Source organism: Prionailurus bengalensis, chromosome B2, assembly GCF_016509475.1.
Source record: "Prionailurus bengalensis isolate Pbe53 chromosome B2, Fcat_Pben_1.1_paternal_pri, whole genome shotgun sequence".
Classification (NCBI taxonomy): domain Eukaryota; kingdom Metazoa; phylum Chordata; class Mammalia; order Carnivora; family Felidae; genus Prionailurus; species Prionailurus bengalensis.
This window is the reverse complement of record NC_057349.1, coordinates 5,377,683-5,404,732: the sequence shown is the minus strand read 5'-3', so window position 1 is coordinate 5,404,732 and position 27,050 is coordinate 5,377,683. Positions and strand designations below refer to the sequence as shown.

Here is a 27,050-nt window from a genome sequence, read left to right as displayed (position 1 = left end):
CCCGGGAATTAAACTTGATTAAATATTGGCAAATGTAAGATTAATAGAATCACTGTATTCACAGATTAAGGAAGAGAGAACTATTTCAACAGATGCAGAGTTCAACCCATAAGAAGTTAATTCATAACAAAAACTACTAGCAAACTAAAATAGAAGGGAATTACCTTGAGTTGATAAAGCAAATATTATACGTGATGAATTTTGAAAGCATTTTCTTCAAGATCACAAACAAGGTAAGCACATTCAGTATCACCACTTTTTTAATGTTTATTTATTTTTGAGAAAGAGAGAAACAGAGCATGAGCAGGGGAGGGCTAGAGAGAGGGAGACACAGAATCCGAAGCAGACTCCAGGCTCTGAACTGTCAGCACAGAGCCTGACACGGGGATTGAACCCATGAACGGTGAGATCATGACCTGAGCTGAAGTCAGATGCCTAACCGACTGAGCCACCCAGGCGCCCCACAGTATCACCACTTCTACGGAACTGAAAACATTAGCCAGTGTGATGCACCAGAAAAAGGAAATTTCTAGAGGAAATAAGAAAAGCAAAATGGTGACAATCTGTAGATGAGGCGTTGTGAGTCTACCGTAAATTTGAAAGCATCTCCAGATACATGTAAATTAGTTGCTGGATACAAAAGTCAAAATTAGAAAGTCACTTGCATTTCTACACAGCAACAATCAATTAGAAAATAAAACTGGTACCAAAAGTTACCACTTATGGTAGCAAATAAAAAGTCTCTGCAACCAAATCAAATAAAATATGTAAGACCTTGATGACAAAACTTGTGAAACTTTAAAGTCATTAAAGAAGAGTTAAATAAAATATATAACAGATTTATGGATAAGAAGACTCAATATTGCAAAGCTGTAAATTCTCTTCCGACGGAGCTCTAGATTCAATAAAATTCTAATAAAAATTCCAACAAGATTTTTCTTAGAACATGGCAACTTGCTCCTATCACTTGATTTGAAAGAGCCAAGGCAAAAGAATATGCAAGGTATGTCTGAAGAAAGAGGACAGGCTGAGAGACCAGCCCTACCACATGTCAAGATGTGTTATAAAGTCACTGTAATTTTTCAAAATCAGTATTGCTCACGGACAATTAGATCAATAGAACAAAACAGAAAGCCCAGAAATGGACCCAAATACCTCTGGAATTTAATTTATGTCAGAGAGGGCATCACAGATCAGTGAGCAAAGGGGAGGCTATGGATAAGTGCCCTGATCTGGAGACGATCAGTTCTGTCTCCAGAAAGAAAGAAAATCAGATTTTATCTCAGAATATACACAAAATTAACTCCAGGTAGATGAAAGGCAAAGTTTAAAAAATAAAACTATAAAAGCTCTTGAAGGCTAAGTAGGAGAATAATCTCACGCCCTCAAGTAGGGAAGGATTTCTTAAATAAGACATCATAAGTACAAATTACAAAGGAAAAGACCGATATATTCAATTACTATAGGTTAAAATTAAGTTCTGTTTATTGAAACACATCATAAGTAAAAAGACATGCCGCACACTATAAAAAGATATTTGTAACAAATAATGATAAACGGACCAAACATTAGGAGCCCTAATATGCAAAGAACACTCAGAAACAAGCAAAAAGGATAAGCAAACCAACAGAAAAACAGGCCAAACACCAAATCAGATTTTCACTTACTATCAAACACGAACAATCAAATATGAAAGAACGTTCAAACTCATTATTAGTCATCTGGGAAATGCAAATTAAAACTTTAATGAGGTACCATTACACACCAAACAGGTTATTTTCGAGTTGGACAGTACCCAGCATTGGAGAAAATGTAAACGTCAAAAGAAAAAAATACGTATAACTACCACATAAAACTGCGGAGAGCAGAAATTGGGAAGACCTTTCTGAAAGTCTGGGCTTGCTTAGGGGAGTTAAACATGCACTTGCCCTACGACCCACCAATTCCATGTCTGGTGGTGATTACGAGAGAGGTTCCTCTCTGGTGTATGTACAGAAACGTTCATGGCAACGTTATGTGTGAAGCAAAAACACTCCAGATGGCTTACGTATCCATCCACGTGAGAACAGAGTAATTCACCTGCTCTGCCCACGAAATGGATACCACGTAGTGGTGAAAAATGAACGAACTACCGCCAAACACATCCATGTGACTGTATCTCAGAAACAGAAACGTAAACAAAATTTGAGGAATACGTGCTATACGATTCTATTTATCTAAAGTTTAAAACCGTGTACTACTGGGGCGCCTGGGTGGCTCAGTCGGTTAAGCGTCCGACTTTGGCTCAGGTCATGATCTCTCAGCTTGTGGGTTGGAGTTCCGCGTCGGGCTCTGTGCTGACAGCTCGGAGCCCGGATCCTGCTTCGGATTCTGTGTCTCCCTCTCTCTGCCTCTTCCCCATTCATACTCTGTCTCTGTCTCTCAAATATAAATATTTTTTTAAAAACTTAAAAAATGTACTATTTTATATATGGACACATCCCTGTGTTTTAGACTATAGAGAAAAGCAACAAAATGATTAACAGGAAACCCACAGTAGTGGTTACCCCAGTGGGAGAGAAGGTGAGGAGGGAGGGCAAGGAACTTGTAAGATTCCAGTAAGGCTCCATTTCTTAAACTGAGTGGTAGCTGCACAGGTGTACATCATCTTATTTTTTTTTTTTTATAAATATGCATGTTTAGGGGCACCCGGGGTGGCTCAGTAGGCTGAGCATCTGACTTCAGCTCAGGTCATGATCTCACGGTTCGTGAGTTCGCGCCCTACATCAGGCTCTGTGCTGACAGTTCAGAGCCTGGAGGCTGCTTCGGATTCTGTGTCTCCCTCTCTCTCTCTCACAGTTCGTGAGTTCGAGCCCTACATCAGGCTCTGTGCTGACAGTTCAGAGCCTGGAGGCTGCTTTGGATTCTGTGTCTCCCTCTCTCTGCCCCTTCCCTGCTCATGCTCTCATTCTGTCTCTCAATAATAAATAAATGTTAAAAATTTTTTAAAATATGCATTTTTACATGGTATAATTCACAAGTTTAAAGAATCTACTTAGACCGTTCTAATCTGCAATTTTACCTTTTAGAATTTACAAATACAGATGCCTTCTAGTTACATTGTAGGTTATATTTTCTAGAGGGATAAGAAGGGTCAATGCCATTTAGAGAACACATATGTGAGTGTACTTGCTCTTACCAGTGCCGTGCGAGGTAATTAAAATTAAACTCAAACTGGCTCAACACATCTCCTCCTAGGGTACAAGAAAAATATGTACATTTGGTCAGTCAGAGACAATATGGAGCATGCTTCCTTGACACAAATTTGGATAATCCAGGTTATTTATCACATCGTCACACGTTTCTGTTTGTTGTTTCAGATATAGGCATATCTTTAAGAAAAAGGCAATCTTTTATATCTTAGGCAGTGAAACGTATGAATTAAGAAAAAATACCCGTATTAAGAGTTTTTCACTTGAAGGAAAGACAAGCCATGAAAGTTCTTTAAAAACCCCATTCACCATCTACTTTGGATATTGGGTGGTAATTTACTACGGGAAAAAATGGAAGATGCCACTTTAAAGCTGAAATATTAGGTGATATTAGGTAAGGAGTTTCAACCTGATATAAAGTAAAGCTTTTCTAAATTATGACACAAGTCAATGATGAAATGTGATTTTTTTAAATAAAAAAATACACATACGGAACTTTTTGGAAATACATTTCTATGTTAAAGTATAGCCATACTATGAATTAAGATAGCTAGTTAGTATATGTACTGATAAGATAGGATAAAAAATACATATTTTACTTATGTGGGGTTTTTTTAGTATAAGTTGAATTTTACACACACACACACACACACACACACACACACACACACGAATGAGAAAGAGATAATGCACCAAGCCTACAGGAACTATGCACGTCTTTGCCCAAGGACGCTCCCAGAAGCATTACTTACTATCTAGACACCTGCCTGTTTATTAGACATTTCACAAAGTGACTTAATACTTATTTCATAGAGTATGAAAATTACATTTTTACTCAAGGGAACCACATAGCCAGTTCTAATTCATTATGAAATGGTCTCAGTTAAGGAGAAAGAAGTTACTAAAATAGGGGAAAAATACAGAGTTAAGATAGTGACTCCATAGCAAGTGAGATATAACCACTGCAAAAGAAAACTTGGCAAGTGTAAATAGTACCGAAGTCACCAGCCGAATGCGCCTCCGAATAAGAGCCATGAAAATCAACCTGAAAAAGAAAGAGAAACACCCGATGTGTGTGTATGTATACATCACAAACTGTAGCCCAAACCCCTACCCCACAGCCAAACCAGTAGTGGGAAGGTGAATGTCTGTCTAACCGAATGAAATGCTAAGGGTACATATGGATGGGACTCAATTTTCAAAACCATGTTTCATTTTATTATTTTATTTTACATTAATAAATATCTATTCTATTAAAATACTTATTTGTTCAAAACTATATTGGCCGCTGAGTTGTATACCTGTTGTCTGGTAGTAAATAAAGCTATTGCAAATGTTTGCTCCTCAGAGGATATATACACAATCTTGACTGAGTCCAAACATAAGCTTCTCACAGAACGGTACTAATGTCAACTGGTGACCAGAAGGGACTTCCAGAAATAAGTCACCAGGTAAGATCGTCATTTTCAGTTTGGGGAATGGCGTTTTCATACAGAACATTCAAAAAGATGGGCAAAATGGATGAAGGGGGAAGGGAAGGAGGTACAGGCTTCCAGTTAAATGGATTAATCACGGAAATAAAAGGTACAGCTTTGGGACACAGTGATGGTAGTATAGTGGCGTTGTGTGGTGACAGATGGCAGTGACACTTGTGAGCTCGGCATAATGAACTGAGACGTCCAATTGCTATGTTGTACACCTGAAATTAATGTAACAGCCTATCGACTACACAAAAAAATTTAATTTAAAAAGGTAAAGAAAATTTAATAAAAGAAAAAACAAACATGCGGAACCATTACTTTCAAATAGAACTAAGTGGCAGGTCTTCACATCCTTACTAATACACAACACGAATAAAACATGAAATTTCCCCAATATTGTTTGTGACTAAACAGAACATCACATTTATCGCTGTTTTCAGTGCACATTAGTGAATGGCTAATGCCTGTGTGATGAATGTATAGGCAGCAGGAAGATTAAGAGGCATAAATAGTAATGGATGGAAATCTAACAAATCCTGCTTTGGGCAAGAAATCTTGCTTCCAAACAATAGCCAAATTATGGAAAGAGCCCAAATGTTCCTCAACTGATGAACGGATAAAGAAGATGTGGTTTATATACACAATGGAATACTACTCGGCAAAGAGGAAGAATGAAATCCTGCCATTTGCAACAACGTGGATGGAACTGGAGGGCGTTAGGCTAAGTGAAAGGAGTCAGAGAAAGACCGGTATCACATGATTTCACTCATATGTGGAATTTGAGAAACTTAACAGACGATCACAGGGGAATGGAAGGAAAAATAAGATAAAAACAGAGGGAGGCAAACCATAAGAGACTCTTAAATAGAGAACAAACTGAGGGTTGATGGGGGTGGGGTGCAGGGGAGAGGGGAAAATGGGTGATGGGCATTGAGGAGGGTACTTGTTGGGATGAGCACTGGGTGTCGTATGTAAGAGATGAACCACTGGGTTTTACTCCTGAAGCCAAGACTACACTGTATGTTAACCCGCTTGAAAATAAATAATAAATTATTCTTAAAATAAATAACATGACCTCTGAATAACCTCAAGTTTTCCTCTCCTCTAAAAGGGTGAGTTTTTAATCCTGGGTGGGAAACACTCCCATAGCATCATTAACCCAAAGACAGGTACTCACGGCTGCCATTGTCCTCAGGAACCCTTGCTGGATCCCCAAGCTGTGCCAGCTGACATCGGCCACCATGTGAGAGGTGATTCCCAACAAGAACGCCACCAATTTCTCTGTGTCCTGCCAAAGAAGCGAATTAGAGTCCTAGGTGCTTGGGTTGGTCTATAAAAATCCCATTAACAGTTTTAATAAGTATGATTTCCATTACTGAGACTTAAACACTAAAATTAGAGGCAGGTACATTGTAGTTTCCAGTTACAAAAACCACAAAGGACTCTTCAAAATATTTTATGGATTTCAGATTAATTACCCTTGGAGCAAAACAGTGAAGTGACATACCCCAAACATTTTTAAGTGGTTTATTCAGATATTAACTAGCCACATGCTATGTTTGGCATTGAAGGTATGCAGGGGTGGGGGGCAGCCCTCCCAGAGCCTGGCGTGGGGACGGGGGACAAACAGAGTAGATGCAGACATAAGTAAGGGACTCAGCGGGTCTAGAACAGAATTTCTTCTTGGCTTTAGGGCTGTGCCTACCTTCTCCCAAGGAAGAGGATAGTTCTCTCGGATGTAATGAACGCTCGCATTCAGAAATGGGGTCCAGTGAGTGCTCTCAGACACATCATGGAATTGCCCTGATGAAACAAAGGTGTCAGGAGTCTTTCTTTAAAAACTGGAGATTCCCAATCAAATCTGCCGCCACTGCTGCCCGCTACGACCCTCCTCCTCCTCCTCCCCTCCGAGTCTCTTAGTTTCTTCTGTTGATGTTCAGAGGAAGCCTCTAGAACAGAAGAGCCAGCACAAAGAGAGAGAGAAAGGAGCCTGAACTGGCTCACAGCATCTTGAAATCACCTGGGCTGCCATGGAAGCTGGAAGGGTTTCCAATTCTGTGCTCTAAAGGGAAGGAGAGGAGGGGGCGCCTGGGTGGCTCAGTTGGTTAAGCATGCTACTCTTGATTTCAGCTCGGGTCATGATTGCTCGGTTTGTGAGATCAAGCCCCACATCAGGCTCTACACTGACAGGATGGAGCCTGCTTGGGATTCTCTCTCCCTTTCTCTCTGACCCTGCCTCAAAACAAAATAATTTAAAAAAAATAATAAAGGGGGGGGCGCCTGGGTAGCACAGTCGGTTAAGCGTCCGACTTCAGCCAGGTCACGATCTCGCGGTCCGTGAGTTCGAGCCCCGCGTCGGGCTCTGGGCTGATGGCTCGGAGCCTGGAGCCTGTTTCCGATTCTGTGTCTCCCTCTCTCTCTGCCCCTCCCCCGTTCATGCTCTGTCTCTCTCTGTCCGAAAAATAAAATAAACGTTGAAAAAAAAATAATAAAGGGAAGGAGAGAAGGGGTGTGTGGTGTGAGGGGAGGTGCAGTGGGACGGGGGCGTATAGGTGTGGGGGGTGTATATGTGCATGTGTGCAATCTCCATCCATCACAGTCCACCCCACCAGCACAAAAGACAACAGTAGATATACTCCAAAGGCTTTCAAGCATTTTAATTTACAACAATTGTTTTATAATGGCACCGGCCCCAAGCATCAGCTGAGTGTCTTAATTCCCTTTATTTCCACAGTGGGGATAAGAAAGACGGGACCAGACATCTACTCGAAAACTCCCAAAGCCACACATTCTTCCTGGGGTGTCCAATGTCATGAGGGGCAACTGAAACCAAAACTCCAGAGTTTAGGTCCCTCAGTTCAAGTATTTTCACTGTCGCTAAAGTAAAAACAGCCTAACCAGTTTTCGATCATTGGTTTTTGTGGAAATGATTTTCAGAGACATTGCAACTAAGAAATTTGATTTGTGCTAATGGTGTTCCTAGAGATAAAACTTATAATTCCTATTTTACAGAGCTCAGTACAAATCCAAAATTAAGTATAGAGGTAACCGTTTTGACAAACCTCCCCTTAACCAAATTGTCTTTTGTTCCCCTCTGGAATCTGACCAGAAGCAAAAGGAAGCCCACCCAGGGCCTGGGGGTGGGGATGGGGGGGTGGCAGCCAGCAGGTACCTGTCCCCACAGCCAAGCTGTGTTACAGGAGTCGGCAGGGTTCCTTCCATTCCTTGCTAAGATGGTCCTCATTGTTGTAGTTACAGGATTTGTTCAGTTACTAGGTAAAGTGATGCAACGGAAGTGTAAAAACAAAGCTGTTTCTTTGGCAGCTGAGCATGAGAACATTTGCTTTCGGAAGATGCCATAAAAGTGAACCCCGAAACACGAAAGAGACAGGTGCTGTGGAAGTAGGTATGTGTGAGACCAAGGGGAAATCTGGAAAATTTCATAAAAGTCTAAGAGGAGTCTGCATCGAATTCCTCATAATTGGCACGTATTTTATAATTTTTTTATGTTTTTATTTTTTGAGAGAGACACAGAGTGCAAGCAGGGGAAGGGCAGAAAGAGAGGGAGACACAGAATCCGAAGCGGGCTCCAGGCTCTGAGCTGTCAGGGCAGAGCCCGACTCGGGGCTCAAGCCCATGAACCATGAGATCATGACCTGAGCTGAAGTCATGCTTAACGGACCCAGGCACCCATATTTTATAATTCTAAGTGACCTCACTGATGAATTGGTCTGTGCTGTTTGGGGGAGGGCATCTACCACTGTGGGAAAAATGGAAAATTCAGGAGAGTGGGGACCCCTTTTATACTCTTCTCAAAGCCTGCAGTACTGTGTGTTTAATTGGTCTCTTAAAATGGCACATAGTTATGCAAGTTTTCTCAAGTTTAATTGACAAAAAAAAAAATCCTTTTACTTCTTTTTTATGGAAGAGATCAAGGAACTGTTAAATTATCGAGACATTATAGCTCCCTGAACACAGTGTTGGAAAGGGCTAAAGAGGAAATAGGTTTTTTAAAAAAAGCTGTAACAAGCAGGCAAAACAATAGCAAGATTAAGAAAGAATAGTTAACAGACTAAGAAGGAAACAGAAGAAAAAAAAGAAAAACCCAACCTTCCAAACGTGAGAAATACAAAAGCTTAGTTATCTGGGGTCATGACTACAGGTGTGGCACTAAACATTCCACTGACCCTACAAGCGTCACTGTATTCAACCAAACATTGGGATAATGGCTATGACTCCAAGATTCCAAAAATGGTTTACGTGATGACCAGTGTACTGGATGTCTTCCATTTGTCCCTCGGATCCACGGTCACCCCACCCTGCCCCACCCTGTGCCCCTAGGACCTGTTCAATTGGTCTCATTGCCCTCCAGCTTTGCTTGGGCTGGGTTTGGCCAATGGGGAGTGTGCAGAGGAGATCAAAGAGAAGGGAGAGAGAGGGAGATGGGGGTATTCATTTTCCCAGCTCCCCTGCTGTGGGGTCACAGGGACTGGCTGTGTCCACAGCTGAAGGTCTGGCCCCAGCAAGTGGTCCCCCATGCAGCAGCCTGTCCATTAACTGCCCCCTCCCTGCACTATCCTTCCCAGTTCTCTTATATTGTGCCCCTGTCTTTGTAAATGGTCACCTTATAAAACACCCCAAATCACTCCACTGGGGAGCACCTTCCATGCCTGCTGGGGACTCCGACTGACACACCCATAAGCCCAATTTGCTGATAACACCACCTCAGGTCTGCAGAACACTTGACAAAATAATATGCATTAACACCAACAAAAATCCAGTAAAGAGGCAAGCAGGCATTTTTACTACGTTACAGGTGCGGAAACAGAGACTCAACACGGCCAAGAGTTTTTGAAAGTCACATGCTAACAGAACAAGAACCCAGACCCTTCAACCTCTTTCAAAATGTTTTCTCTTCCGCCACAAAGCAGTAAAGGAAGGGCGCACAGGATCGTGAAAATTCTCAGAATTTCCGTGCTCGAGTAGGTAGGGTTTGATTACGTGGAAAATGCAGCTAACGCGAACCAAGTCATTGACCAACAATAGTGGAAAATATAATGTGCCGTGTGTTTTAAATCCTAGCCATTCCTACCGCTCAAGTGAAGGTGACATCGTGTGGTCTGTAACACTCCACCTTACCTCTTTCGCAGATGCTGGGGTAAAACGCATCAGGAAACACGGCTCCCGCCTGATACGCGTCCTGGTGTTCAAGCAACAGCTGGGGAGCAGGAAAACGGAGAGATGAGGGGCAAGAGGCAGCAGCCTGGGACAGGCCCACCAACAACAGGAGGATGGAGGGCAGGCATACGTGATAATAAAAACTCACGCGTAATCCAAGACAACGCCCTACAATGGAGAACCTTGGGTTCTATCCTAGCAAACACAGGCGGATCAAGAAGTAGCAAAAATCACTTATTTGCTCCGTTCACCCAACAGAGCGGGATTTCCCCAAGGCTAGTTCGCCAACTGCTTTGTAGAACGATTTTCAATGATCCGGTGAAAAATCAGTGAAAGAGAGGAATACAGACATACATACGTGTACATAAAATACGCACATACACACAATATACGCACATATACATTTACACAGTTGACCCTTGAACACAGATTCGGGCTGTGCAGACCCACTTATACGCAGATTCTTCTCACTAAATGTAGTAGAGTACTCTAAGTGTATTTTCTTTAATGTATTTTCTCATTAATGGTTTCTTTACCTTGCTTTATTAGAAGAATACGGTATATAATACATATTATACAAAATAAGTGTTAACTGACTCATCAGTAAGGCTTCTGGTCAACAGTAGGCTATTAGTAGTTAAGTTTTTGGGGCGTCAAAGTTATATTTGGATATTCAACTGCCTGGGGGATTGCCCCCACCCCGCCCCCGCAGCCCCTGTGTTGTTCAAGGGTCGACTACGTACACACAAGTTTATAGCTGCTACCTGTGCTTTAGGGTAAGATTATGTCTTTTGCGCTTGGGGGGGAGGGGTCTTCCTTGGGTGGCTGGCTCACTCCATTCCATTCTGACCCCCTTCAGGGGGCCCCAGAGGTCTCTAGAGGCTAGAAAGCAAAGACTACACTTCCCAGACTCCATGGTGGAGCCCCCTCTCCCCCTCTGCTTCTCCAGCTAGCAGGAAAGTGCCTGGTTTTGCAGCAGAGGTCGGAGGGGCCCAGGTGTTCACAGGTAGAGTACAGAGCACCTATTTTGCTAGTAATGAACATGGCTGAGGTGACAAGGTCCTGGAGCCAACAGTCCAGAAGGTGGCTTCTTACTCTCCAGACTGTGTAGGAGGCAGTTGGATCTGGATCTAGCAACTGGGCCGTGGCTGTTTGACTAGGCACAGGTGACCCTGGCAGGCCAGTTCCGGGTGTCGTTCTGGGAGCCCTTCCTGGATGCTCAGCCCAGAACCTGCTCTTCGAGCGCTCACACGTCGTCAGCACCGAGTTCCCCAATCCTGGGCATTGAGCCCCTCTCAGCAGAAGCTAGCCAGAGGGGTTTCTGTGATCTGCAGATGAACTCTGATGGCCAAAATGGGCAAAGTAAAAGCTTGGCAACCTAAGCTTCTTAATTTCTCCGTAAGGACTCACTAATGCCCATCACCACCACGATGTTTGGCTCAGAGATGCACGTTTGATGAAAGCTAGCTTAGTTAGAGCCCTCGCCGAGACTCCTCATCTCGAGCCATGGGGAGGACACCCTCTTCCCTTTAGGGATTTTCAGTTTGAAGCCTGAGTTCTGGATGGCCCGTGTCCCCCACGGGGAGAGAGACCGCCACTTGACCTGTGGGTGGAGCTCTGCTCCAGGGCTGTAAGTTACGTGGGCCCCTAAAGTCTCGTTGTTCTCTAAAGGTAGCTCGGGTTGGACTTTTGTCACTGCAAAATAATAGTTACCTTTATTGAATATTTACCTTGTCAGCCACTGTCCTAGTTACTTCACATGATAAAGACTCTAGGTGAGGGAGAGCCTGTTACTTAACATTAAAACAGAATTCTGAAGTAAGTTTCGAAAAGTAAATGTGTCAGCAAAATAGGACACTGCCGGCGGGGTGGGGGGAAATGTGGGGGAGGATGCGTCCTTCAGACGTAAAAATGTATTTTTAAGCTACAGAAATAAAAGTAGTAGGATCCTGGCGTCGAAAGAGATCGAAGAGAGTCAAGAAACAGACTCAAGCATACAAAACATACAGTGGAGAGGAAAGGCGGGGAGTAACCAACAAATGGTGTCGTCGCAACCCTGTGGCCGTGAGGGTTCCAGCGTGGCATAACAAGAGACAAATATGAGGTGACTTAAAGAGTTAAAGGCAAAACAAGAAGCCACAAAATTAGGACCAAACTTAAGGAAATAATTGCACAACCTCAGAGTGGGAATGATTTTTCTAAGCAAAGCATACAGGCAAAATCCATCAAAGAACAGAACGGTGCACTTAAGTACCCCAAAATGTAAGCATTTTGCATGGTAAAAAGCACCAGAAGCAAATTTAAGAGAAAAATAACCACGAGAATCATCTGATCCATGATGGGGGCTCATATATTTAATAAGTCATTTTTCCACATCAAGATAAATATCCTAATTGAAAAACAAGAAGATATAAATGATTCACATAAGTACTAAAAATAGTTGATAAGCACTTGAAAGTATATTTAACCTCATTCTTTTTTTTTTTTTTCAACATTTATTTATTTTTGGGACAGAGAGAGACAGAGCATGAACGGGGGAGGGGCAGAGAGAGAGGGAGACACAGAATCAGAAACAGGCTCCAGGCTCCTAGCCATCAGCCCAGAGCCCGACGCGGGGCTCGAACTCACAGACCGCGAGATCGTGACCTGGCTGAAGTCGGACGCTTAACCGACTGCGCCACCCAGGCGCCCCTAACCTCATTCTTAATTCACTAAAATGCCAATTAAATCTCTAACAAAATACCTTTTTTCACCTACCAAATTAGCAAAAAGGAAAAAAAAAAAAAACAGGCTCCAAAAGTGAATGTTTCCAAACCTGAAGATACCTATCAAGAAATTTCAATGAAATACATGAGCAATTAAGGATATTAATCCTTCCTATAGGTCTTTCCTGTTTAGTTTTGTCTCGTTTCTGGGCCAAACGGACTCCACTAGCAGTGCCAGGGCTGAAGGGGTTTGCCAAACATGGTTAGGAAACTGGCCACAAACAAGGGGACTGGGCACGTAAGAACACGTATCAAGAATGACAAAGGCCAGGCTTCTCACTGTTGGAGAAAGGAGTCACAGATACAGACATAAGAAGGCTAGAACGAATCCGGTGATGATGGATCATAACTGGAGATATTTTTGGGTGAACTCATGGTTTTAAATAAATAGGCAGATAAATAGACACCAAAGCCAACTAGAGGCAGAATCTGGGACAATGGAAGCCTCAACATAAACAATAGTAATGTAATACAAACCATTAAAAAGAAATCCATGAACGTATATGGATATAAGTAAATATACGAATACGGAAGAAGGAAAGGCTCTACTTTACAGTAGAATGTCGATAAACGTAGAAAGGATAATGGAATCAGATAAACAATTTGGCCACCATCATAATAATTATTTCAGGCAAGAATTATCAATGGATGCTAAACCCGATGGGAAAAACAGGGTATTTACATTACCTTACTATCTCTCCCCATAAAATATTTACTTGCTAGTTAAAAAATAGAAAATACTGGGGCGCCTGGATGGCTCAGTCGGTTGAGCATCCAATTGTTGATGTTGGCTCAGGTCATGATCTCATGGTTCATGGGATTGAGCCCCACATCAGGCTCTGCACTGACGGCGTGGAATCTGCCTGGGATATTCTCATTCTTTCTTTCTTTCTCTCTCTGCCACATCCTCTCCTCCCCTCTCAAAATGAATAAACCTTTTGAAAAAGTAGAAAATACTTATTAAGTTTCCATTGTAAAAATGGAAAGACCCCATCTTACCAAAAAATTGACATCACTAAGACTTCTGCTTCTGGGAAGATCGAAGAGATGCACTTTTCTTATTCTCTCTTGCTAAACATAACTAAGAACCCGGGATGTTGTGCGCAAAGTGAGACTTAGAAACCTCTGGAAGGTGGAGGGAAGTATGCAGATGGCTGGGGAAACTCAGGACCTGAAGACGACACCGTGCAGAGTTCTCTTGATTTTCTTTTGGCCTCTTATGTCCCCAACTGGATACCAGAAAAACTAGAAACTCCTATGAGCATAGACTAAACACACAAATGAAAGCCACAACAAAAGCCTGTTGTAACCATGCGACCAAGAAAGAGGCAGACTAGCAAGACACAAAACTTTTAGACAACAGCCTCTCTACTGCAGCCAAACAACACAGAAAAGACTGTGGCCCCACCTTTACCAGGACTTTCATCTGTGCTGTCCTGTCTCCCATCCCTACCCCTCAGGGTGAGTGGAAACCATGGGGAGATCCTAGACATACAATGCCAACTGGCAGTGACATGGCACCTCACCCCATCCCCACTGGGTGGGACCAGAAAAGGCCCAGGGGAGAGCAGGACGTTCACCACCAAATGACACACACCCCAGCATCTGTAGAGGCCACAGTGAGGAGCAGTATTAGGTACTTCTACCCCTCCCAGCCAGGGAGGCATCAGTGGAGACCCCAGGGGGAACCTTGACCTCTACCCCCAGTTGGCAGTTACGAGAGTTAGGAAGTGGGTATCCGCCCACTGCAGACCCCTCCCAAAGCGGTGCTGGAAGAAGTCAGCTAAAATAGAAGGTTTCAGGGGGGATGAAACCTGGGGGCTCAGCCGGTTAAGCGTCTGACTTGGGCTCAGGTCATGATCTCATGATTTATGAGTTCAAGCCACACATTGGGCTCTGTGCTGACAGCTCGGAGCCTGGAGCCTGTTTCAGATTGTGTGTCTCCCTCTCTCTCTCTCTCTCTCTCTCTCTCTCTCTCTGCCCCCACCCCGCACTCGTGCTCTCTCTCTCAAAATAAATAGACATTTAAAGAAAAATTTTAAAAATAGGTTTCAAGTAAGAGTCAGAGTCTCATAACCTGATACCCAAATGTCCAGGTTTCAATCAAAGATCACTCATCAAACCAGGAAGCAAGCATCTCAAAAGGCATGAAAAGAGACAACCAATACTGAGATGGCAGAAATGTTATAATTATCTGACAAATATTTTAAAGCAGCCATCATAAAACTGCTTCAATCACAAACACACTTGAAACAACCCGCCTCCCCCAGCCACCACCAAAGCAGTCTCAGGAGAGAAATATATGAAGAACAGCCAAATGGAAATCCTAGAAACCAAAAAAACAATAGCTGAAATAAAAGTTAATATCACCAGAAACCGTACACTTGACATTGTAAGCCTTCTTTTTTCTAGTTAATTTATTTTTTTAAGTTTATTTTTATTTATTTTTTTGGAGAGATTGAGCATGCATGAGCAGCGGTGAGGGGGCAGAAAGAGAGAGGGAGACAGAATCCTAAGCAGGCTCCATGCTGTCAGCGCAGAGCGTGATACAGGGCTCAAACTCACAAACTGTGAAATCATGACCTGAGTGGAAGTTAAGAGTTCTATGCTTAACTAAGTGGGCGCCTAGGTGCCCCGACATCGTGAGCCTTCTGATACAATCCAATGAGAATACAGCATCACCTCCACGTTCTATGATATTTCTGTCAAAAAATAACCTGCAATGGGTCTATCATGGAGAACCATCAGACAAAACCAAATTAAGTTGCATTCTAAAGAATTATTGGACTTTGCCCTTTCCAGAATATCAAGGTCATTAAAGACAAGGTGGGCCTGAGGAACTGTTGTAGGTCACATGGTGCTGGATTGGTTCTGGAACCATAAAGATTATTGAGACACAACTGGTGAGATTTGAATGAAACCTGAGGATTGGGTCAAAGTGTTGTTCAGTGTTGATTTCCTGACTGTGATTATTATGCTGTGGTTACATAGGAGCGTCCTTGTTTTCAGGAAATACACAATGATGTGTTAAAGGATAATGGGTACCCCATCCACAACTTACTCTCCAATGGTTCAGGGGGGAAGAAATCAATATGTATAAATAATGTGGAATCGCATGAAATCTCTGCACATGAAAGATTCCGTTTTCCTGTCCAATGAATGAACTCTTGAACCGGGCCAGAAGCAGCAACTATTTGACAAGCAGTTGCTCATAAAATTTCAACAGGACAGCAAAGTTAATTGATACATAGGAGGACAGTTTGAATTGGTAACACCAATAATCAAGAAGATAGTCATCAGAAATTGTTCAACTGGTCAGCACCAAATTAGCAGGGTTTTTCCTTCTCTCCTTTATCTAAATCATGGAATCACTCCTTCCTTTTTTCCTCATAAACACTCCTTGGTTTCCCTGAATGAGCAGCACACTTTTCTGGTTATTCTAGAATCTGTACTCCCCCAATTGCAATTCTCAGACTCAAATAAAGACCTTTGTTCCTTTTCAGTTCCACCTCCTTTCCTTGGTTGACAACACAAAGGATAAAAAGGGAAATATGGTAAGTTGTCAACAATTAGGGAAACTGGGTAAAGGGCATAAATGAATTGCCTGATTTTCCAGCTTTTCTATTGGTCTTTAATTACTTCCAAATGAAAAGCTAAAATATAGAACTGGTTGATTGAATTATGGTGCATTAGGGATAACAGAAAAATATGTATTTGTTCTCAGTGATTCTGAAGTTCTCTACTGACATGGAAAGACATCACCAATATATTAAATGAAAAATAACAAGGTGCAGTGTGCAGAGTGTAATTTGGTGGGGTGAGGGTTGTACTAATAAATGAAGAGATGACACCTAGAATGATATAAAGCCAAGTGTTAATGCAGGTAGTCTCAAAATTTTTCTCTATGGTGAGCATCTATCAGTTCTCTAATTGGAAAAGAAAAAACCTCTTCTATGGGCAGGTAGAAGGAAGCAGGGCAGAAAGGACAGCAACCAAGCAAATAACTACCGTTGCTATGATTTCATGGTTAAAACACCACATTCTGTATTCTTATAGAACATAAATACATATAATAAGTCCAACCATAACAGTCTGAAATTAGAAATTATAAGAAAAACTAGGGGGGAAAAAACACATGGAGACCCAACAACATGCTAGTGAACAACCAATGGGTCAATGACGAAATCAAAGAAGAAACTAAAAAATACATATGGAAACATACATAATGGAAACAGTGACTGAAAATCTTTGTGGAGAGCCCCTAGCTGGCTCAATCAGTGGAGAGTGCCACTTTTTTTTTTTTAAGATTTTTTTTTTCAACGTTTATTTATTTTTGGGACAGAGAGAGACAGAGCATGAATGGGGGAGGGGCAGAGAGAGAGGGAGACACAGAATTGGAAACAGGCTCCAGGCTCTCAGCCATCAGCCCAGAGCCTGACACGGGGCTCGAACTCACAGACCGCGAGATCATGACCTGGCTGAAGTCGGACGCTTAACCGACTGCGCCACCCAGGTGCCCCGAGAGTGCCACTCTTGATCTCAGGGTCAATGAGTTCAATCCCCACACTGGGTATGGAGCCTACTTGAAGAAATCTGGGGCGCCTGGGTAGCTCAGTCGGTTGAGTGTCCGACTTCGGCTCAGGTCATGATCTCGCACTCTGTAAGTTCCAGCCCCGCGTCAGGCTCTGCAGACAGCTCGGAGCCTGGAGCCTGCTTCCAACTCTGTGTCTCCCTCTCTCTCTGCCCCTCCCCTGCTCATGCTCAGTCTCTCTCACTCCCAAAAATGAATAAATATTTTAAAAAATTGTTAAAAAGGAAGAAATCTTTGAGGTGCAAAGTTTATAGCAGTTCTAAGTGGGAAGTTTATAGCAGTATAGGCCTACTATAGGAAACAAGAAAAATCTCAAATGAAGCATCAAACCATACCCCTAAACGAACTAGAAAAAGGACAGATAGAGACCAAAGTTAGTAGAAGGAGATAGTAAAGATTAGAACCAAAATAACTGGGAAAAAAAAAATAAATCAATGAAACCAAGAGCTAGTTCTTAGAAAAGATAAAACAATTAATAAACCTTTAACCAGACTCATCAACAAAGACAAGTACTCAATGAGTAAAATAAGAAATGAGGGAGAAATAGCCAACACCATAGAAATACAAAGAATTATAAAATACTATGAAAATTATATAACAAATTGGAGAAACTAGAATAGAAAAATTCATAGAAACATAGCCTTCCAAAATTGAATCAAGAAATAGAAATTTTGAACAGACCAATTATTAGTAACAAAATTGAATCTGTAATCAAAAAACTCCCAAACAAAATTCCAGGACTGGATGGCTTCACAAGTGAACTCTACCAAACATTTATTTTATTTTTAAAAAATTTTTTTTTCAACGTTTTTTATTTTTGGGACAGAGAGAGACAGAGCATGAATGGGGGAGGGGCAGAGAGAGAGAGGGAGACACAGAATCGGAAACAGGCTCCAGGCTCCGAGCCATCCGCCCAGAGCCTGACGCGGGGCTCAAACTCGCGGACCGCGAGATCGTGACCTGGCTGAAGTCGGACGCTTAACCGACTGCGCCACCCAGGCGCCTCACTACCAAACATTTAAAGAAGAGTTAATATCTATTCTTCTCAAACTATTCCAAAAAGTAGAAGAGGAAGGTAAATCTCTAAATTCATTCTATGAGGCCAACTTTACCCTGATACCAAAAGCAAAGACACTACTAAGAGAACTACAGGCCAGCATCTCTGATGAACTCAGACACAAAAGTCTTCAACCCATATTAACAAACCAAATTCAATAATATGTTAAAAGGATCATTCCGTGATCAAATGGGATTTATTCCTAGGATTCAAAAGTGGTTCAATATTCTCAAAACCAATGTAATAGGTCACATTAACCAAAAGGATTGAAACCATATGATCATCTCAAGAGATCCAGAAAAAGCATTTGACAAAATACAACATTTGTTTATGATAAAAACTCTCAGCACAGTGGACGTAGAGGGAACCTACCTCAACATAATAAAGACCTTGTACAACAAACCCACAGCCAACATCATACTCAGGAACAAGACGAGGATGTCCTCTCTTACCACATTTATTCACCATAGTACCGAAAGTTCTAGATGCAGCTATGAGACAAGAAATAAAAGCATCCAAACTGGTAAGAAAGAAGTAAAACTGTCACCATTTGCAGATGATAGGATATTGTATATAGAAAACCCTGAGGACTACAAAAAAAAAAAGAAAAACTATTAGAGTAAAGGAATTCAGTAATGTTATAGGATACAAAATTAATATGCAGAAATCTGTAGCATTTCTACATGTGAATCATGAAGTAGCAAAAAGAAAAACTGAGAAAACAATCTAATTTATGATTGCACCACAAGGAACAAAATATCTAGGAATAAACTTAACCAAGGAAGTGAAAGGCCTATACTCTGAAAACTATAAGACATTGATGAAAGAGATTAAATAGGACAGAAATGGAAAGATATTCTGTGCTCATGGATTGGAAGGATTAGTAATGTTAAAATGTCCATATTACCCAAAGCAATCTTCAGATTTAATGCAATCACTATCAAAATACCTATGGCATTTTTCACAGAACTAAAGCAAACAATCCTAAAATTTGTGTGAAACCACAAAAGGCCTCAAACAGCCAACGCAATCTTGAGGAAGGAGAACAAAGCTGGAGGAATCTTGGAGTGTATCCAGATTTCAAGCTACACTACAAAGCTGTAGTAATCAGCACAGAACGGTACTTGCACATAAACAGACACATAGGTGAACAGATCAGAACAGAGAGCCCGGAAACAAACCCACACATATATGGTCCATTTCTCTATGACAAAAGAGTCAAAATGTACAATGAGAAAAAGACGGTCTCTTCAACAAATGGTACTGGGAAAACTGGACAGCTATGTGCCAAAGAATGAAACCGGGCCACTTTCTTACACCATACACAAAAATAAACTCCGAAAAGATTAAAGACCTAAGCAGGAGAGCTGAAACCATAAAAATCCTAGAAGAAAACATAGGTAGTAATCTCTTGGGCATTGGCCTTAGCAACATATTCATGGATAATTCTCCTTGGGCAAAGGAAGCAAAAGCAAACAGAAACCATTGAAACTACACCAAAACAAAAAAAGATTTTGCGTGCGCGCGCACACACATACACACACACACACACACAGACAAGAAACACACAAAAGAACTCAATAAAACAACAAAGTAACTTACTGAATGGAAGAAGATATTTTCAAATGATGCATCCCATAAAAGGTTAATACCTAAACAACATAAAGAACTTACACAACTCAACACCAAAACAAAACACCAAACAATCCCATTAAAAAATAGGCAGAGGACTTGAAAAGACATTTTTCAAAAGAAGACCTACAGATAACCAATACACAGATGAAAAAATGTTCAACGTTACTAATCACAGGGAAATGCAAATCAAAGCCTCACACCTGTCAGAACAGCTAGAGTCAAAAAGGCAAGAAAACAGCAAGTGTTGGCGAGGATGTGGAGAAGAAGGAACCCTTGGGCACTGTTGGTGGGAATGTAAATTGGTGCGGCCACTGTGGAGAACAGTATGGGGTTTCCTCAAAAAATTAAAAATAGTATTACTATATGACCCAGTAATTCTGCTACTGGGTATTTACCCCCCCCCCCCGCAAATGAAAACAGTGATTCAAAATGATGTATGCAACCCTATGTTTACTGCTGCATTATTTACAAGAGCCAAACTATAAAAGCAACCCAAGTGTCTATAGATATGTGAATGGATAAAGGAGAGGTGATTACACACACACACGCACGCGCACACACACACACACACACACACACACACGAATATTACTCAGACAAAAAGAAAGAATAAAATCTTGAAATTTGGGATAACATGGGGTAGACTCCACGGTATTGTGCTAAATGAAATAAGTCAGAGAAAGACAAATAGCACGATTCCACTTAGATGGAAATGTAAGAAACAGATGAACAGACAGACTCTTAAATACAAAGAAACTGGTGGCTGCCAGGGAGAAGGTCATGGACAGGAGGGGATCAGCAAAATAGGTGAAGGCGATTAAGAGGTACAAACTTCCAGTTATAAGACATGGAAATGAAAAGTACAGCACAGGAGATACAGTCAACAATATTGTAGTAATGCATGGGCACGGGTGGTGACCACACTTAGTGCGGTGAGCACTGAGTAAGGTATAGAATTGTCGAATCGCGATGCTGTACATATGTAATGTAGCATTATAGATCAGCCACATTTTAGTAATAAGAAAACAATGGGGAAAAAGTATCAGGGCAATAATGACGCCCAATGTGAGGTCGGTTTGCTGTTTTTACAGTTCTTATAAATTAATGAACTGATTTTCTCCACTTGATGCATTATTCTTTTTGTGTAAGTCAAATCTTTAAAGAGAAAATATATTAGCAAAAGATAACCCCAGAACCAACAAAACTCCACAGAGCCTGCCCCTAGATCTCCAGCCTGTGGGGGACAGTCTAGGCACACAGCTGGCATCCTTCAGGCCACTTCCTTCTGAATCATTTCACCAAACTGTACCATTGAGTCCAGAAGTTACCGAAGAGCAGGTTTGAATAGGGAGAAAATGATACTACAACAATTCCCACATACAGAGAGATATAAAATAGATCAAGAAAAGGGATTGGATAGTATCAGAAAAGGTGAAGTAATCCTGATCTTCATAAATTGAAAGCTGAAGGGTAAGCACTCAGGGCACTTAGTCATTTCTGATGACGACATCACTCTTTGCATCAGGGCGGATGCGGAGGGGAAGGATCGGTGTCCAGTTCACGTTTCAAATTAAGTTCGTGACGCAAGCACGAATATTTCTACTAGAAAAATCGCTCTGTACACACTCAGGATTGATCGTTCGCATGATCAATTAGGCAATCTTCCTCCTCCCCCTCTTGCCTGGCTGCTTTCCACCAGGGTCAATGAGGATAACCAACTGCTGTTGAAGTGTCAAGAAAGTCGAAACTAACGTCTAAACGAGGCATGAAGATATGATAGATTTCAGTTATGTTACCATCCTGCTTTCCATACTGAATTATCGGGACTTACTGGCAATAACTGGGTCCAAGCCTGACATCAGGAGCAAATGTTAACCACTCTTATCAAATGGAAGTACTTAATCCTCTGTCAGAGCACACTGTTTAGCTACAGAACTAGCAATAGCGTATAGGGTCAGAACGGGTGCAGTCGATTTGAGGACAGGTCCAGAGAAGCCACCAGATGGTCCTACAAAGAATACAGTAGGAGGAGACGTCAGAAGAGCCTCTCAACATGGGCTTCTGAAGAAATCCTTCCTGCTCCTTGTAGGGATGCAATTTTTATACAACACACAGTCAGGAGGTGAGAAACAATTTGTCTCAGGTGTGGCTTCTCTTTGTAAAAACAGTAAGACGCACCATTCTTAGACAATTCTTTCTCAGTTTCTCATATTATGATTTGTCATCAATGTTTTTTGGCACCGATGGAAGAAAGTTAATGAGCGAGAGAAAAAGTAAACGTTATACCTCTTTGTAGTTAATTCTCCCATCTTGAAGGTGGAGAAACTCCAGAGCTCTGTGTCCTGAAATATTAAATCAATTAAATTCAACTGTAACTGAAAACAGAACTTACTCGAGATATTTTATTTTTTTTTTTCCAACGTTTATTTATTTTTGGGACAGAGAGAGACAGAGCATGAACGGGGGAGGGGCAGAGAGAGAGGGAGACACAGAATCGGAAACAGGCTCCAGGCTCTGAGCCATCAGCCCAGAGCCCGACGTGGGGCTCGAACTCACGGACCGAGAGATCGTGACCTGGCTGAAGTCGGACGCTTAAACCGACTGCGCCACCCAGGCGCCCCTTACTCGAGATATTTTAAAAGGAAAATGTAATTTTGCCATTGTAACTGTCAAGGAAGTGGGAAATGGAAATTAAGTGTGTACGCACTAGTAATTTTCATCAGGCATAAGATTCTTATGATGTTTATTTTGTTAAACTACAGATCAAATCCGCACGGGGATTTGAACTTTCTACTTAGGTAGCACTATAGACCTGGCTAGGCTAGCTAGCAGTTCCCTCCTAAGTAAAATTAAGTAAATAATACCCACCTTACAGGTTTGTTGAGAGAGTCACGCAAAATAAATGCTGTGTGATGAGCACAATGGCTGATACACACTAGGAGCTCAGTAAACAGAAGGTGTCATCATTGTATTTTGCCTCAACAACCCACTGAGATAAATAAGCCTAAGCAGGAAATATGATACATGGCCAAAAGCATGGAATGAATCAATGACTCTCAATTTTTTTTCCATCAATTAGATGGACCAAAAAAAAAAAAATCATCTCAGGTCACCTGCTCCACCCACATGCCCATACACCCACACCCTGAATCTTCTTAGAATCTAGAAGATGAACATGCCTTGCGAAGTTACTTCCAAGGGTGATACCTTATTTTTTATTGTGCATCACATCCAGTTTTATAATCCATACAAAAACACAGCCACTACTACAAGCATTAATACTGTACGATATAAGCTCACAGCCCACACAAACGACCTGTGTAGAAGATTCCAGTGATTTACAAATCCAAACCACTGAATGAGGCTAAATCTAATTAACTCGCCTGAATGTCAACCTTCTACACAGGCTTTATAGAAGAAGTGAAAATAGGAACCAAGACATTTATAAAACCCTCTAATTAGTAAATGTCGGAGTTTTGTCTTTTACATAAAAATCTTCAAAATCTGGGGCACCTGCGTGGCTCAGTCTGTTGAGCGTCCAACTTCGGCTCAGGTCATGATCTCATGGTTCGTGGGTTTGTGGTTTGTGCTGACAGCCCAGAGCCTGGAGCCTGCTTTGGATTCTGTGTCTCCCTCTCTTTGTCCCTCCTCTGCTTGCTGCCTTTCTTTCTCTCTCTCTCTCTCTCTCTCTCTCTCTCTCTCTCAAAAATAAACATTAAAATTTTTTTTTAATCCTCAAAATCTGTACAGGTTAGGAGTGGTCTTCAATTATGCTCAAAGTTTTATATTAATATACTACATTTAATATATATTTAGTATATATTAACCTATTAGGATCTTTGTCACAGCCTAAAAAATAGCAAGCAATTATCTGATTTTTTTAAATTTTATATTTCATCTGTTTAAATTCTAAGGATTGAATACTTCAGTATTTCTACTTATACTTGTCCTCTTTCAGCCCACTTATAGTTTTAGCCAATTTCAGTTTCACAGACCTTACACTTGGAAAATACTTTTCAAATCCATTGGCAAATTTGGCTTCCTTACTCTACAGGAGAGGAACAGAGAGGAAATGAACTCCTCTTGTGGCACGTACTTAGTTTACAGAGCTGGTATTAGAACCTCGGTCTAATTCTCTTTTCAATTGTTTCCTGACTCTCGCTAGCAATAGATGTTTTTGGAAAGAATGCTGGACTGGCTGTCAGGACAGCCAGTCCTAGGCCAGCCCACTAACGAGCTAGCTGGGAGATTCTTCTACATCCATGTCCTTGTACGTGAACCGCAGGGACTGGTCTCAGTGACCTCTAGTGCCCTTCCAGACAGTAAAATTCTGTGATCATAGGTTCTTGGGCGCTAGAACTCAATACCTAGGTCTATCCTGCACTGATAAGTTTTCACACTTTATTTGTAATGTTGTTCTGCTTTGTACCTTCTGGAAGTGGCCTAACTAGAAAATATTATTGTTTTTATCTAAAAGTAAACCCAGATATCAGGTATTACCTGAAATTAATCCGAAAATTGTTACAGAATATAATCCCATCTGCTTAGATTATAAATTGGCTGACTTTTTCCAAGAGTTAAAAAATAGTACAAATGCCCTTCGTACGGGAACTGAACGTACTGTGCACCAATATCCGATACTCGGCCTGTAGCCGGTCCTTCCCAGCTGCTGTCCTCATCCTGGGCACCTCTAATGCCAGTGGCCAAGCTCCCTCGCGTCCTTCCCCTCCCTGCAGCCAAACCCTTGACTCGGGGGATACACTCTTGGGGCCACAAGTGGCCTTTCCGCACACTTGGAAATACAAAACAACAAAAATATCTTCCTCTCTCTTACAGAATTCCACGCATCTTTCTCCTCTCTGCATTCGATCAGATGTTCTGCTTCTGGGCAGCCCCCAGCTCATCCAGCTCGTCTGCCCACCCAGAGCAACAGCCAGGGACCGTATCGTCAAAGATGCATCGTTGTCAGGCTTCCTGCCCACCCCTGACTCGGGTCACGGCCCGCCACTCTCCACCCCCAGGCTGCTGGCTGCAGCCGGGGGAACTTGTTATCAATACACAGGACCGGCCGTACATCTCTTCCTCAATGCCTTTAGACGGATTTAGAGTCCTAATAGCACAGCAAGGTGCTGGCACTTACCTATCTCTATGTGCGTGGAGATGCCACATGGTGAACCTCTCGGACACAGGGAGCCCAGTGCGATCAGCAGCCCGGGCCAGAACCTGCACGCAGACATGCCCTCGTTCCTCACCACTCCGGTGACACGACGTGTCTGAAATCTAGGCCCAGGCTCCCTGCTTTCCCTCTAAGCGGGTCACCGACACGGGAAGCCCAGCGTCGTTTCAAAATAATAACACTGCCCAGCAAACTGTTTAACTACTGTTTAACTTCACCAGAACAGCAAACAAACTCCACCTAGGAGGGGGAAAAAAAAAAAGCCATCAACCCAAATCTGAATGTCCTGAGGTTGAAGCATTGCCACTTTCTGACCCAGGGGGCCTCCGGATTTCTTTTTAACACGAAATTTGTATGGTGACACTAGCAAAGTTTTTCTCCAAATATTCTTTGCTTTCTTAAAGAGAGAGAGAGAGAGAGAGAGAGACACTCACCTGTCCATATTGACAGTCAACATCCCCTCACAAGGGCTGATCTCTCGGGCATCATTTCCACACACGTATCAGGTGCCCTGCGTCCTTGGCCTCCCAAGCCACAAGTGCTGGGAAAGCTTTTATGACAATCAGCTGGCACCAGCTTCTCTTTCAGTATTTGGCAACAGATACCAACACCCGCAAGGGGATTACACAAGGGCAGCCACTCCTGGTCTCTCCACTTCTGGTTGCTCTTATGGGGCTTATCTCGAGCCTGTTGCACGGTCAGATTCCTGCACCCCAAGAAAAGATATCGATTCCACTGGGGGCGGGAGACGTGGGACCGATTTAAGACTGGGAAACAAGAATTCAGAAAATGCTAGGCTCAGAATCCACCTGTCACGAAGGATCTAATCTACAGCACTTAATCCATGGGAAAAATTACGTGACGCTCTCAAAGCTCAAATTGTGCATAAGATACAGGAAAAGCAAGGAAGGAGATCCTAAAAGGGTGGGCAGAAACCATACTCATGCTCAGGCGAGCAAATAGAAGAGAAGACAGAATGTGGGATGATCTGAGATCCTTAGAGGCCTGCCAAGTTTCCCCTGTAACCTTAGCTCAGCCACCGGCAAGCCCCAGAGAAAGGAAGCCCACAGCTGTGGGCTCAGCCATGAGGGCATTGGGCTGGGCTGCTTCTCCCTGCTTTTCGGCCAGAGACCTTTAATTGACATGGTTTGGCTAACAGGGTGCTTTACAAACCTAGGTCTAGGCTCCTCCTTACTCCAAGTGGGGGAGTGGATGGGCAAAGGGGAGAAGTAGAAGGTGGAGGTGCCCAGGACAAGGGCACGTGACAAAGAAAGTTCCTGGGTACTGATGGTCTTGCCCTCGCGGGCCCTGGTGAGCGATCACACCCATCCAGGCTCTGGGGGACATCCTAGGCAGCCCAGGAGCAAGACAGGAACCAGGGGGGAATGTGCTCCCACTCTGAATGGGGGATTTCACAGGGCACTAGACAGAGAAGGGGAGGCCAACAGCATGAATTTCCTCGGCCTGAGGCCTTTATGGGCCCCTTCCTTCATAAGGATAGAAAAATTAGATTTTACACTGGCATTGGCCTAAGTATTAATACTTATTAATAGTTAGCTATTAATGGTTAATAGTAATCATATTAAAGTTCACTTTTTTCCTGATTTTTATAAGAAATAACAGTTTTGTGTGCCCCCAAAAGTATCATGGGCTCTAGGCAGTGTGCCTTTTGGAGAAGTGAGTGGACACTGTTGAAAACGGAACCTTACAAAGATAAGCAGACAGGGGCACGTGGGTGGCTCAGTTGGTTAAGTGTCCCACTTCGGCTCAGGTCATGATCTCGCAGTTGGTGAGTTTGGGCCCTACATTGGGCTCTGTGCTGACAGCTTGGAGCCTGGAGCCTGCTTCAGATTCTGTGTCTCCCTCTCTCTGCCCCTCCCCTGCTCACGCTGTGTCTCTCAAAAATAAATGTTAAAAAAAATTTTCTTAAAGATAAGACAAACCGCAAGAGACTCTGTAAGAGAACTGAGGGTTGT

At 42.4% G+C, this 27,050-nt stretch overlaps 1 protein-coding gene across 3 annotated transcripts in view; it reads right to left on the bottom strand.

The window, feature by feature from the left end:
- The window catches only part of GPLD1 (glycosylphosphatidylinositol specific phospholipase D1), a 67,397-nt gene extending 41,373 nt beyond the window's left edge, over positions 1-26,024 (bottom strand). The window contains exons 1-8 of one of the 3 annotated variants that reach the window (XM_043590704.1): positions 25,509-26,024; positions 25,039-25,314; positions 22,185-22,240; positions 9,812-9,890; positions 6,378-6,475; positions 5,850-5,960; positions 4,188-4,236; positions 3,179-3,233 (exon numbers count right to left, since the gene is read on the bottom strand). In XM_043590704.1, the coding sequence (XP_043446639.1) occupies positions 3,179-3,233; positions 4,188-4,236; positions 5,850-5,960; positions 6,378-6,475; positions 9,812-9,890; positions 22,185-22,240; positions 25,039-25,135 (545 nt within the window). In that variant the 5' untranslated portion in view covers positions 25,136-25,314; positions 25,509-26,024. The remainder of the gene's footprint in view (positions 1-3,178; positions 3,234-4,187; positions 4,237-5,849; positions 5,961-6,377; positions 6,476-9,811; positions 9,891-22,184; positions 22,241-25,038; positions 25,315-25,508) is intronic. The other 2 variants (XM_043590705.1, XM_043590703.1) reach the window with 2 other exon arrangements.
- Between the last annotated feature and the right edge of the window lie 1,026 nt (positions 26,025-27,050).